Source organism: Hyperoodon ampullatus, assembly GCF_949752795.1.
Source record: "Hyperoodon ampullatus genome assembly, chromosome: 18".
In the NCBI taxonomy this organism is placed as follows: Eukaryota; Metazoa; Chordata; class Mammalia; order Artiodactyla; family Ziphiidae; genus Hyperoodon; species Hyperoodon ampullatus.
Genome location: NC_136931.1, coordinates 47416239 through 47430915, shown reverse-complemented (window position 1 = coordinate 47430915; position 14677 = coordinate 47416239). Strand labels below are relative to the sequence as shown.

The window sequence follows — 14677 nt, the reverse complement described above, 5'->3', positions numbered from 1 at the left end:
TGACCAATGAGAGCTAAGAGTCGGAGCGGAGGGTCTGGCAGGGTGGAGCCACGGCTCTTCAGCTTGATGCTTGATCGAGCGTTGTGGAGTTTTTTTTTAATCCCGTCTGTGTTTTCATCATTCACTAAATATCAGGTTTTAACTTTTACGATGCTAATGCCAAAGCCTCCTCGCCTCGCTTTTTGCTGCCCCCCACCCCCACCCAAGGGCGACTATCCGCGCAGTGGCAGTCGCCCGGATGTAAGCGTAGGGTGGAGCCGAAAAAGACTGAAGAGTTGGCGCAGACTCAGAAACGCCTTGACACCACCTCGCCCCCATCATGTGATGAGGTCCGGGTGGCTAAGAGCCGGCTTTGCGCAGACATTCTCGCTTTTCTCCATTTGCCACGTGATGAGGGCGTAGCTGTGGTAACACGGCCTGGCGCGCAGTACGCAGGCACGTGATGAGGCCCCTTACGTCAGGCACGCTGCAAGCGCACGGGCTGGGCGGGGTTCGGCGGCGCCTGGCGAGGACCAAAGTGCGTCTTCAGACCGGGCAAAACCCAGTTGGGTTGGACAGCCATGCCCAAGTACTGCCGGGCTCCGAACTGCTCCAACAATGCGGGCCAACTGGGCGCGGACAACCGCCCGGTGAGCTTCTACAAGTGAGCAAAGCGAGGGGCGTGGCTTGCAGGGAGGCGGGGCCCTGTGGGGGCGGGCCCGAGGGTAAATGCAGCAGTGCGGGGGACCTAGTCCATCTTGCGGGTGTCTGGAAGCAGGGTTAGCAGGTTGAAGAGACCGTATTTCACTAACAGTAAACACCGCACATGTAAAGGTGCAGATGTGTGCAACAGCAGGGGTAGACGATTAACTGCAGGTAGTGAACGGGGCGAGCGGAGGAAGGGGAGGGCTGTGTAGACAGAAGTGAGGTTGGTCCAGGCTCAGAAAGAGCCTACAGTTGCCCACTCGCCATCCCCACGGATTTGCGGCATCTCAAACTCAAAACATCCGAAACCAAGCTCCTGATTTTGTCTCCTAAAACCTCCCATATCCTTTACTATCCTAGTTAATAGCTTTCCATCCTTACCGTCTTTCAGGCTAGAAACCCTTAGAGTCATCTTTACTTCTTCTCTTTTCTCACACTTGAGAAAGTAAAAATTAGCTTGAACTGTAAAACAAAAAAACCCCAATAACAACAAAAAACCTGCTTTCTTATTTATTTGGCTGGAATGACAGACACGGGAAAAGCTAGCTGAAGAGTTAATAGGAAAAAATTTTTCTGTATTTTTCTCAGGGACGTGCTGCAGATGTAAAGTGACAAAACTCCCCTTCTTTTTTTTTTTTTTTTTGCGGTACGCGGGCCTCTCACTGTTGTGGCCTCTCCCGTTGCGGAGCACAGGCTCCGGACGCGCAGGCTCAGCGGCCATGGCTCACGGGCCCAGCTACTCCGCGGCGTGTGGGATCTTCCCGGACCGGGGCACGAACCCGTGTCCCCTGCATCGGCAGGCGGACTCTCAACCACTGCGCCACCAGGGAAGCCCAAAACTCCCTTTCTTTTGAGTGACTGCTGCTTTCTTACTAGGAAGCTTTGTTCTCTAAAATCGTAGGCCATCACAAACTGCTGTTTGAAATTACATCAGTAAGAATGAAACATCTTACTTAAGGTTTGGAGAAGTTGAGTCACTTTGACACAGAGAAGCAACCTTGATTTACAGTCCAGGTGCAGAGCTTCGGGTAAGGGGTTTCTGGACACAGTATTCCACATCTATCCAAACTTTATTGCTTCCAAGGAGACGGACCCTGGGCCCACTTTGTAATCCAGGTCTAATATTGATCCCTTTACACACAGTTCTGCTTTGCTTTGAGCCTATCCAAACACTGTTTCACTTACATTTCACCTAAATTTCACCCATTCACCAAACCCAAATAATAATTATTTTCCTCTGTTTGATGAAACTCCCCACAGTATCTCTGGTGTACATTTCCCTTATTGCCGTGGTAAATAAACCTGACTTCCCTAGACTACATGTTTGTCCCTGGTGGCCTTAGTCTAAGTGGGCCAGGACACATTTCTCATCCAGTCCATTAGCAAATCCTGTTGGCTCTCCCTTTAAAGTGTACCAAGAATTTACCACTTCTAACCCCCTTCCTTGCCCCCACCCTGGTGTTGGCCACTGTCACCTCCCGACTGCATGACTGCACTATTTTAGTAGCCTCTCCATTTGTCACCCTGCTCCCACAGTCTGTTCAGGGCTCAGATCCCCTCCCCAGCTCCCACCTGACTCTGTAAAGACAAGAAGGTGAGGCTGGAGCAGGCAGAGAACAGGCCTACAAAGCCCTACAGGAGCTGGATCCCCACTGTCTGACCTCATGTCCTCCCTCCTGCCCCTTACTTAACTCCGCTCCAGTGTCACTGGCTTATTCGATGTTCCTCTAGCATGCCAGGCACATTGTTACCCCAGGGCCCTTCCCTGTTTTGAACAGCCTGTGCTGTTCGGTCTGCCTGGAAAGATCTTCTCTTTATGACCACCACTCTGTAAAATGATAACCCTCTCCCAGTACATACATATTCTCCTTATTCGCCTCCTGCTTTATTTTTCCCTTTAACATTTACCACTTTCTGGCATACCACATATTTGATATATTCATTTAGTGGCTCCTCCACTAGAATGTCAGCTCCATGAAGGCAGGGATTTTTTTCTGTCTCATTCCCTGTTGTGTCCCCACCACCTAGAACAGTGCCTGGCACGTAGTGGGTGCTCAGTAAATATTTGTTGGATGAATTCGATGAATGCATTTCAGATGGGCTCCTCAGGAAACTCAGAATGCCATGTCCCAGCTATCCCTTGAGGGACCAGTTCAGGGTAGGAGGAGGGCAGAGGAGTCTGAACCTAAATCAGTATGTCCAGACTTGCTTTTTTTTTTGCATTACGCAGGCCTCTCACTGCTGTGGCCTCTCCCATTGCGGAGCACAGGCTCCGGATGCGCAGGCCCAGTGGCCATGGCTCACGGGCCCAGCCGCTCCGCGGCATGTGGGATCTTCCCGGACCGGGGCACAAACCCATGTCCCCTGCATCGGCAGGTGGACTCTCAACCACTGCGCCACCAGGGAAGCCCACAGACTTGCTTTTTAATATATATCACTCTGACATCGTTTATTAAGTCAGCAACTCCGAGTGTCTCCTGTAGTAAGTAAGCTCCTGCTGGACACAAAGGACCCTGACAGATCTTGTTCCTTCCCTGACAGAGCTCATGGATAGGTGCGGGGTCAGTCATTGAAGAACTGAGGACACAAGTTGATCCTTTCTTTTCTTCAGCACCACTGCCCCCAATCTAGTCCATTAATCCATCCTTTGACTCTACCCTCCAAAACAGTCCCATCCTGCAGCAATCACAACAAAAGCCCTAAGTCCTTGACAATACAGTTATAAATGCAAATGGTAGAATCCTCACTAAACTATTAGGAAATAAGGAAAGAAAGAAAACCCACCACATTCCTAGTCTGACCACTTCTTATCACCTCTGCTGTCACAGCATAGCCCAGGCTGCCATCATTTCTTTCTTTCTTTCTTTTTAATCTTTCTTTCTTTCTTTCTTTTGGCTGTGCTGGGTCTTAGTTGTGGCATGTGGGATCTTTAGTTGTGGCATGCGGACTTCTTAGTTGCAGCATGTGGACTTCCTAACTGCAGCATGCATATGGGATCTAGTTCCCTGACCAGGGATCAAACCCGGGTCCCCTGCATTGGGAGCGCGGAGTCTTATCCATTGGACCACCAGGGAAGTCCCCATCATTTCTTAATGAGACGCTGTGATAGATGCTTGCTGGTCTCCCTACTTCTACGCTTGCTTCCCTTACAGCGATGACAATAATAACTTGCTTAAAGAGCACTTACTGTATGCCAGGTAAGTGTTCTAAGTGCTTCACACATAATAATAAGGAGAACAGTGAGAACTGTGCATAGCAGCCAGACGACCGTATAAAAATCAGTTCATGTCTGTGTTGTTTAAATTCCACCAATGGCTGCCAGGCTGTTCCTCACACAGGCTGACCCATTCCCACCTCAAGGTCCATCCCTGAGTCACTCTAAGAAGCCATTTAGCTAAGAGTTTGGTGAGGAGCAGTCCCCAAAGGAGATTCAAGAGAGGGCATGGATGCTAGGAAGGAACAAGGTGAAACACTGAGGGAAGTGGCTGCTAGGAAGTAACTCGAAATTTCTGCCTGGGTGCCAAAGGAAACATTCATTAGTTGTGATTTAGGCCCTTTCAGGAACAAATGACAGTCATCTCTCATGGCAGGGGGAGGTGTCTCACAGGTAGGAATTGCATCTGTCTGGCAGTAACAAAGTCCTGAAATAATAGTGGCTTTACCAAATTACGGGGTCTATAGGAATCAGCGTGGTTAGGTTATGCTACAGTACAAACTCACAGAATCTCAGTGGCTTACCACAACAAAGGTTTATTCCTCACTCACACTAATGTCCTTTGTAGGCCATTTGTGGCCCTTCTCTACTGTATCTTAATTGGGGATTCAGGCTGAAGGAGCCTCCCCTACCTGGAATATTGGTGGTCTTGTGGGAGGGGGAAAAGAGAAAGTGGGGAGAATCACTGAATGGCTCCTGGTAAATTGCATATTTAGAAGTGGCCCATATCACTTTTACCTCTTTGGCCACAGCAAGTCTGTGGCAAGCGTCAGGTCCGTAGAGTAGAAATGTGTATCTTCGTGTGGGGAAGGCAGCAAATGTCTTGAACAATAATACAGTCTACTGCAAGGTTTATTTTTCTCTCACATGAAGCAAGTACAGAGGTTGGCAGACGAGCACTGGTGTGGCAGTTCCACAATCATCAGGGATGAGGGTCCCATCTTTCATATCCATCCAGCGGCTGCCAAGTACCTCAGCCATCATGCCCAGCCATTTCTGGTAGGGAGAAAAGAGAAGGGACGAAGAGCAAAATAGACACGACTCTAAACTGAGCTGGTCCCCTTTACAAAGCCTTCTCAGAAATCCCACCCAACGGTAGGTTCTTCATCATTGGTCACCCCCCCCCAACTGCAAAGGAGCCTGGGAAATGTAGTCTTTTGCTGGGCAGTTAACCACCCTGAAGACATTTTGAGTTATGTTAGTAAGGAAGAAAAGAAGAACTCCTAGCAGTGCTGTAGATAGAATGGCCAACAAGACTAAAATATTCTATAAAAAAAGGAGGACACTGGCTGTGCACTTAAGGTAGAATTTTAGAGAGGGACATTTCCTATCATAAATGTTGCCATCTAGAGGAACAAAAGAGAATAAAAACAAGACCAAATTAGGAAGAGGTTTTCTATGATATTACTTTCCTCCTTTGCGCCTTGAGCTGCTTCTGATTCCATTTGAGAACCCTCTCACATTTAAGGTACCATCCTAGATGTCTCACCCAACATGAAAGTATTGGCCAGAACTTAGTTACATGGCCCACTTACTGCAGAGGAACCTGGGAGACAGTCGTCTAACAGGGCACATTATGGCCTCAAAAAAGTTGGAGTTTGTTGGTAAGGAAGAAGAAGAGAGTGGACATGGAGTAATCAGTTGGCAGCCTCTGCCCAGGAGTAGGTGGGAAGTGCTGGTACAAGGGATTTCATGTTCGTGTCCAGGCAGAAGGAGGCTGGTGAGAACATTGGATCTCAGATTGAGGGTGAGGCAACTGCAGCAGCCAGAGCGCCTGGCTCTGTGCCCTGGGGTTCTGCTCTTTGGATGCCACGCTCTCCTCTGAGTCAGCCCTTCTGTCCTCATTCACCAGCTATCTCCCACTTCCCTCTCTGTCTGCCTTTTGCCTGAGAAGCCTTCCTTTGCTCCCCACCATCCATCCACCTCCTCCCCACTGGTGGCCTCTGTACTTTCTTATGTGTCTTTCCCGGTGTTTCTTTATGCACATGCAAGCAAATCTGAACATACGTTCTTGTTTCCCCCTTTATTACTTTGTTAGTTTCCTATGGGTGCTGTTACAAACTCCTGGTGGCTTAAAACAACAGGAATTATTCTCTCACAATCCAGATCGGTTTTACTGGGCCAAAAATCAAGGTGCCAGCAGGGCTGCATTCCCCAGGAGGCTCTAGGAGAAAATCTGTTCCTCGCGTCTTCCAGCTTCTGGTGTCCGCAGGCATTCCTTGGCTTTTGGCCACATCACTCCAATCTCTGCTTCTGTCGTCACATTGCGTCTCCTCTTCTATCTGCGGTAATATGTTCTTCTGCTTCCCTCTTATAAGAATACTTGCAACTGCTTTTAGGGCCAACCCGGATGATGTAGGATAATTTTCCCCATCTCAAGATCCTTAACTTAATCACATCTTTTGCCATGAAATGCAATATTCACAGACTCTGGGGATTAGGACATGGATGTCTTTGGGGGGACTGTTATTCAGGCTGCCACAATTACTAAAAGCTGATATACTCTATTTGGAACCTTGCTTTTTTCACATAATATATGCCTGACAGTAGCATATCAGTTCATACAGTGCCTTCAGCCTATTTTAGAGCTACATGGTATTCTTTTGTGTGCATATGCCTGAGTTTATTTGTCCTGTCTCCTATGGATGGGATTGTCCCCTACCCTCTAACACTCCTTACTCTTCCTTTTTAACAAAGAGAGAGCAGGCCTTATAGCCCTCAGCAAGTAAAGGTATCAGGTGTTTTTATGGTTAACTCCTATTTATGGAATTGATACTGGTTTTCCATTTTCAGTTGTGGTTTAAAGTTTCTCTTTTAGGTATCTTCGTTTAATACTTAAGTTGGTCAATTTTAAGAAAAATATTAAGTAAATAATGTCACAGATATCGAAGACATTGTGAAGGAGGGATGTGGATGACTGACTGTATTAGTTATCTAATGCTCCATAACAAACTATCCCAACATTTAGCAGCTTAAAATAAACCTTTAGTGTTTCACAGTTTCTGGCAGCTCCCACAGAACAAACTGGCCGGAATTTAATCATGTGGCCACCTCTAGCTGCAAATGAAGCTGGGAAATGAGGTCTTTATTGTGGACAGTCTTGAACCCAGGTCTAAATAGAAAGTGTATTGCTATAAAAGAGGGCAAAAAGAGACGTTGGGGACAGTGGCACCAGTTAATGGGTAGCACTGCTTCTAATGGACACAGAAGTAGTTGGGCGCCTGTAAAGGGTGCCTTATCAGATAATCCCTATCCACTCCCACTGGGAAAGCTTTTATTTAATTCATTAAAAAAAAACTTTAAAATTAAAAAAATTTTTAATTGTGGTAAAATACACATAACATAAAATCTCCCCTCTTAACCATCTTTAAATTCAGTAGTATTAAGCATGTTCACATTGTTGAGCAACCAATCTCCAGAACTTTTTCTTTCTTTTTTTTTTTTAATTAATTTATTTATTTTTGGCCGCATTGGGTCTTCATTTGCCATGCATGGGATTTCTCTAGCTGCGGCGAGCGGGGGCTACTCTTCGTTGCGGTGTGCGGGCCTCTCATTGCAGTGGCTTCTCTTGTTGCAGAGCATGGGCTCTAGGCACGTGGGCTTCAGTAGTTGTAGCACGCAGGCTCAGTAGTTGTGGCTCGTGGGCTCTAGAGTGCAGGCTCGGTAGCTGTGGTGCACATGCTTAGTTGCTCCGTGGCATGTGGGATCTTCCCGGACCAGGGATTGAACCCATGTCCCCTGCATCGGTAGGCAGATTCTTAACCACTGCACCACCAGGGAAGTCCCTCCAGAACTTCTTCATCTTGCCAAACTGAAACTCTATACCCATTGAACAATAACTCCCAATTTCCCTCCCCCTCCCCCCAGCCCCTGGCAACCACCATTCTACTTTCTGTTTCTCTGAATCTGACTACTTTAGATACCCCATATAAGTGGAATCATACAGTATTTGGTTTTTTTGTGACTGGTTTACTTCACTTACCGTAATGTACTCAAGATTCATCCATGTTATAGTATGTGTCAGAATTTCTTTCCTTTTTAAGGCTGAATAATATTTCATTGTATGTATATACCACCTTTTGCTAATCCATTCATTTGTTGATGGACCCTTGGGTTTCTTCCCGCTTTTGGCTATTGTAAATAATGCTATTATGCACATGAGTATGCGCATATCTCTTCGAGACTCTGCTTTCAATTTTTAGGGGGTCTGTATCCAGAAGAGGGATTGTTGGATCATATGGTAATTCTACTTTCAATTTTTTGAGGAACAGCCATACATAGAGGCTGCTCCATTTTACATTCCCACCAACTGTGCACAGGGTTCCAGTTTCTGCTCATCCTTGCCAACACTTGTTATTTTGTGTTTGTTTGTTTTTGTATAGTAGTCATTCTAATGGTTATGAGGTGATATCTTGTGGTTTTGTTTGGCATTTTCCTAATGATAAATGATGTTGAGCATCTTTTCATATGCTGGTTGGCCATTTGTATCTTCTTTGGAGAAATGTCTATTCAAGTCCTTTGCCCATTTTTTTTTAACATATCTTTTTTTTTTAATTTTTTAATTTATTTATGGCTGTGTTGGGTCTTTGTTTCTGTGCGAGGGCTTTCTCTAGTTGTGGCAAGCGGGGGCCACTCTTCATCACGGTGCGCGGGCCTCTCACTATCGCGGCCTCTCTTGTTGCGGAGCACAGGCTTCAGACGCGCAGGCTCAGTAATTGTGGCTCACGGGCCCAGTTGCTCCGCGGCATGCGGGATCCTCCCAGACCAGTGCTCGAACCCGTGTCCCCTGCATTGGCAGGCAGACTCTCAACCACCACCCCACCGGGGAAGCCCTTTTGCCCATTTTTTAATCGGGTTATTTGTTGTCGTTAAGTTGTTTAAAAACTTTTTAACAGGGGCTTCCCTGGTGGCTCAGTGGTTGAGAGTCCGCCTGCCGATGCAGGGGACACAGGTTCGTGCCCCAGTCCGGGAAGATCCCACATGCCGCGGAGCGGCTGGGCCCGTGAGCCATGGCCGCTGAGCCTGCGCGTCCGGAGCCTGTGCTCCGCAACGGGAGAGGCCACAACAGTGAGAGGCCCGCGTACTGAAACAAACAAACAAACAAACTTTTTAACATGTTTTCAAGCATACACAAAAAATAGAGTTGTTTAAATGAATCCTCGTATATCTATTACTCATTTATACCAGTTGTCAACATTTTGCTAATGTTTTTCATCCGCCTTCCTCCCATGTACATCTTTAATGCAGTATTTTAAAGTAAATTCCAGACATTAGGTCTTTTATCCATAAATATTTCAGAATATTTTTCCAACAGATGACTATTTTAGAAGGTTAAACCAATATAATTATCACACCTAGCAAAATTAACTTCTTACAATTATCTAATACCCAATTCATGTTCAGTTTCCCCCAATTGTATTAAAATGTCTTTTTACAGAATGGTTTGTTGCATACAAAGTCCACATCTGCCTTTGGACTGATGTTTCTTAAATCTCTTTTAATCTATAATCCCATCCCTACCCCCATGAATATGGGATCTCCCACATTCTAGATTTGTCCGATTTTGTAAACTGCCTCCTGAGATTCATATGGAGGAACAGACTGGAGGGGAAGGGAGAGTGACAGTGGGTAAAGAGACCAGGAAGGAGACTGTAGCAAAAACCCAGCCAGGGGAGGCTGGAGGCTGGATGCGAGGGTCAGCGGAGGTGGGAGAGGTGGGCTGATGCTGGGCGTTTAAAAGGTGGAGCCTGAAGAACTGGATGTGAGTAGGAGGTTGAGAGCCTGGTTGGGAGGCAGGGCCAGATTCTGGCCCAGGGGAGGCAGAGGTTTGGAGCCCAGGGACCTCTCAGTGTGCGTATCCTCAGGGAGGGATGGGGTTGGACCTGATCTCGCTGACCCCGCCCCCCGGCAGGTTCCCCCTGAAGGATGGCCCCCGGCTGCAGGCCTGGCTGAGGCACATGGGGCGTGAGCACTGGGTGCCTAGCTGCCACCAGCACCTGTGCAGCGAGCACTTCGCCCCCTCTTGCTTCCAGTGGCGCTGGGGCGTGCGCTACCTGAGGCCGGATGCTGTGCCCTCCATCTTCTCCGGAGCGCCGCCTGCCAAGGTGAGCTCAGGAGAGTCCCATTGCTGGAGTCTGATCCCCCACCCCTCCCCTCTGAGGGAGGTCCCTCCTGCAGGCTGACTCTCAGCCCTCCACTCCTGAGGAATTTTCCCTTGGAGTCCGGCCCTGATGTCCTCCATCCCCCATCCCTTGCCTTGTCTTCCAGAGGCAGACGAATTCCCGAAGCACCGAGAAACCAGTCATGCCTCCAACTCCGCAGGAGGCCACGTCCCTGTCCCCTGGCCCAGCCGTCCCGGCCCCTGGCCCCGTACAGCTTGTGGTGCTGGAGCCAGCATCCGGGAGCCCCGATGTCCCAGCCACCGTGTTCCTGACTCCCCTGCCACTTCCGCCGGTTCCCATGGGGCCGCGCCCTGGAGTGTCGGCCCAGCACCCCCGGCCCGGGCTGGGCGCGGCGCTGGGAGCGCTGCAGCAGCGGGTGCGGAGGCTCCAGCGGCGCCACGAGCGGCACCAGGCGCGGCTGCAGGCTCTGGAACAGCTGGCGAAGCAGTTGTGCGCGGATAGCCTGCTGGCGCCGGCGCACCGGGGCCGGCTGCGCGCGGTGAGTGTCCTGCCTGGCCCACACAGTGGGTGTGCTTTCGGCTAAACTAGAGTCCAGAGTTGAAATTCAGAACATTTCACCCGTGTTTCCAAATTTCTGGCTTGAAAGAAATCAGTCTGGCAATACCAAGCAACTATCGGTGGGAGCTGAGTAGTGGCTGCTCCATTTATTAATAATAATATAATATTTAAGCAGCCCTTACTCTCTTCTAGACACAGAGTTAATAACTTATTGAAAACTCACTATGACCTTGATATTGAAACTGCTCTTGTCCCCATTTTCCATATGAAAAAACTGAAGCACAGAGTGGTCCAGTAACTTGCCCAAAGCCAGGCAGTCAGTAAGTTGCAGAGCCAGGATTCAAACCCAGGTGTCTGGCCCCAGAGGAGGCCAGTGCTCCTCAGTGGGAGAGCTCCCTGCCTGGCCCCTATAGAGCTTGAGTTTACAACTCTATACTAGAGTCTCCCAGGCCCTATCTAAGGCCCTTTTGCCCCTGTGTTTTACTGCTGAGTATTTTCTGGCGTGGGGAGTGGAGGGGATCATGTCTTTTTTTATTTGGCCACGCCACATGGCTTGTGAGGTCTTAGTTCCCCAACCAGGGATCGAATCTGTGTCCCCTGCAGTGGAAGCACAGAGTCCTAACCACTGCACCACCAAGGAATTCCCGAGGGGATCATGTCTTTAAAAATCAAAATTTGACCAGGCCTTTTTCCTGCTTAAAACCCCAGGGTCAAGCTTGAGGTCCCAGGGCCTCAAGGTTCCTGCCTGGACAAGGGAGGTGGGAGGGGGTTTCCGAAAGCCCCTGAGGTACCTCTGTAGCTGAGGTGTCTCAACCTGACAGCCAGTGGGTTGGGCCTGGCTCACAGATATTATTCTTTTGGCCTCAGTAATGCTGCAAAATATTTTCTGGTCTTTCCTGAAGGCTCAGCAGACCTAGCAGCACTGGGTTCACATCCCCAGATAGTAGCAGTCAGCTAGAGCTGCAGTGGCTGTCCCCAGAGGCTTTATGTTTGAGACTGTGGCCTGAGCCATGCTGGAGCACAAGAGGGACATACGGGGGGTGGGCGGGGGCAAGGACATAACTCAGACTCAGGCCTGCGGCTCTTCATGGAGCCTGCCAGGGCCCCTGGGCTGACAGTGTCTCTCTCTGCCTCCCCTGCCCCCATTCCATCCCTGTCTCTCAATCTCTTCCTCTCTCTCCCACATTCATCTTTGTCTTTCTGCCCCCTATGTCTCTGTCATCCCATCTATCTCCCCACTTCCCATGTCTCTCTTCATCTGCATCTTTATCCCCCATGTCCATATCCCTGTCTCCCTGCCCCTACATTTCTCCCACCCCCCATATCTGTCTCTCCATGTCTCTCTTCCCCCACATCTCTCTCCCTGTTTCCCCATACCTCTTTATACCCTCATGAATGTCTCTCTGGTTCTCACATCTCTCTCCTCACATCTCTCTCTGTCTCCTGACACCCCCCTCCCACCTCTACCTGCCTGTTCCTCACCATTTCTCCCCCTGCCCCCACTTTTTCCTTCCCTCCTTCCCTCCCCTCACTCCCCTCATTCCCCTGTGTCCTCCATCTCTACTACTTCTTTGCCTGGGACGGCCCAGCTCCCTGGACCCGAGGAATCCCAAGCCTTCACCATCATCTGTGGAGGGCCTGACGTAGCTGTGGTCCTTGCCCAAGGTCCTGCACCTTCCACCCTGGACGCCAAGCCTGAGCTCCTGGACACTCAGACTCCCAGTGCATAAGGACCAGGACAGATGATAGAAGACAGAGGAAGGGAGATGCCTCGAACATGGGCTTGGCCCAGCCCCATGACCCATGCCTGGGGCATAGCAGTGCCTCCCTCAGGGGCCTGGCTCCCACCACCTGCTCCTAGGGACCCCTTGAACCTTGGGGCTGACCTGGGCCCAAGACCCCTGTCAGCAGTGATAACCCTGGGAACCAGGTCCCAACCCCACCTTCAATCTTTGCGGTCAGTAAAACATTCTCAGAGCAGAGCAAGGGTTGTTCGTCTGGAGAGAGTTGTACCTGGTTCTGAAGAGCCTCTTGTACCCTTTGCCAAGCCCGGTGCCAAGCTGGGGATACAGCAATGAACACAGCTGACAAAACTCCTGTCCTCGTGGTGCTCACTTTCTGCTTGAGCAGAAGATGAACTAGTAAATTAATAAACAGTATAATTTCAGGTTGTGATAAGTGCCATAAAGACTGAATGAAAATGTAATGGGCTGGGTGGGAGGGAGGACTCTGTAAGGAGACAATGTTTAAGCAGACACCTGATGATGAGAAGGAGCTGGCCTGGAAGGCACGTGGACTGGATGTTCCAGGGAGAAGAACGGCCCCTGCACACACCCTACCATCTAAGGTATAAGCCGGAGGAAGACAGTGTTGCTATGGCAAACACTGAAGCAGGGAAGGGAGTGAGTGTTTGTGTGTGAGGAGGGTGGGGTTGGGATGCAATGTTAGAGCAGAAAAGGTCTCATTGGAAAGGTACCAATAAGCGAAAGCCTAAAAGAGGAGTAAGGGAACCAGGTATCTGGGGAAAGAGCATTCCGGGCAGAAGGAAAGCCAGTGCAGAGGCCCTGGGGTGAGGAGGAACAAGGAGGCCAGGGTGGTTAGAGTGGAGTGACTGAGGGGGAGAGTGAGAGGAGGTGAGATTGGAGAGATGACAGGGAAGTTCACCCAGGGACTTGAGGGTTGTGGTTGAGACATTGGCTGTTACCTGCAGTGAGGTGCAGCAAGCAGATGCCTTTAGGAAGGTCCTGATGTGATAGGTGTTAATAGGTCCTACTGGCTGCATATTGGAGTGTTGGGGGGAGCTGCCATAGACCAGGTGGGAGAGGATGAAGGATGGACCAGGATTAGGGCCTGGGACTGGGGTGAGGGATGAAATTCTGGAAATATCTTGAATGGAGCTACTGGGCCTGCACATTAGAAGGATGAGAGGTGGAAGGCAAAGTCAGCCAGCCCTGTTCAGGCTGGGATGATTGTGGACAGTGCAGGCCACGGCCAGTCAGGTGTGACAGCCCAGCCAGGATGATGGGGCCAGGAAGACCTCATCCCTGGGCTGGCTCCTGGAGGCCTTTCTGGGGGGAGGAGTCCATTGGCAGATCTATCCCCTAGACACTGCCAAAGCCATGTAGCACGGTGATTAAAAGCCCAGGCTCTATAGCCAGGCCACTGGGATTCAAGTCTTAGCTCCATTACCTATTTGCTGTATGCCCTTGGGTAAATGGCTTAACTTCTCTGGGTAAGTGCTGTGTGAGCACTATGTGACAATGACAATGACAGTGATTATAGGAGTCTCCACAAAATCATCCCTCTGAGACATCCCTTGTCTAGGGTGGACATGGAGTAGAGGTCAGGTCTGATATGTCAGAGAGAGAAAACACCTACCACTACCACACATCGAGACCCCTGCCCAAACTGGTCTGGTTTGCAGGCCTTCGCAAAGGCGCTATCACAGCGGGATGGACAATAAGAGCTGTGCCCGTTTTCCCATCCCTCTCTTTTTGCCCTTGTCCCTGCTTCATCTCTCTCCTTCTGTCTCCATGCCTCACATCCTTCTTCGTGGCCATTTCTTCTACTCCCCGTCCTCGGTGTCTATACCCTTCCCACCGCTGCCTCCAGCCTTTTCATCAATGCAAGCAGCCTCGCAGTGTCTCCGCCCCCGCGCCTGGTTGGGGGTGACAGCGCATGCGCCGTCAGCGCCCCTCCCTCTCCACCCCCATCCCCCGTCGGCGTCCGGGCCTCGTCCCCTTCTCTCTGTCGTCTTCTCCCCCATCACTTCCCCAGCCACTGGCACCCCATTACTCCAGTTTCCCCGGTTTCAGCTTTGGTCTCCAGCCCTAGACACCCGAGGTAAGATGGGTAGAGGGGAGGCCCGCGGAGAAGGGGAGGGGCAAAGCATCCTGCATCCCGAGATAAACAAACCGGGGGAGGGGGCGGCCTAGACTGAGGGCCCTGACGCGGGAGGAGAAGAATGGGGGGCTGGCCTGGGGGAAGTGGTAGGCGTTGGGCCCACAAACCAGCGTCCTCTGATGGGTGACTGGCGTCCCTATGATTGCCCAGAATCCAGAGCTGGGGGCGTGGGAGCCACCCGGAGCCCGGGGAGCGT

The 14677-nt window shown here is 50.2% G+C and overlaps 1 protein-coding gene across 1 annotated transcript; it reads left to right on the top strand.

The window, feature by feature from the left end:
• Positions 1 to 560: 560 nt before the first annotated feature.
• THAP8 (THAP domain containing 8) lies at positions 561 to 12684 on the top strand (the record flags this gene model as incomplete). Its single annotated transcript, XM_079723189.1, has 4 exons — positions 561 to 643; positions 9810 to 10002; positions 10166 to 10558; positions 12168 to 12684. 4 exons carry the CDS (start codon positions 561 to 563, stop codon positions 12306 to 12308), a joined length of 810 nt encoding a protein of 269 aa, XP_079579315.1. The 3' UTR covers positions 12309 to 12684.
• Between the last annotated feature and the right edge of the window lie 1993 nt (positions 12685 to 14677).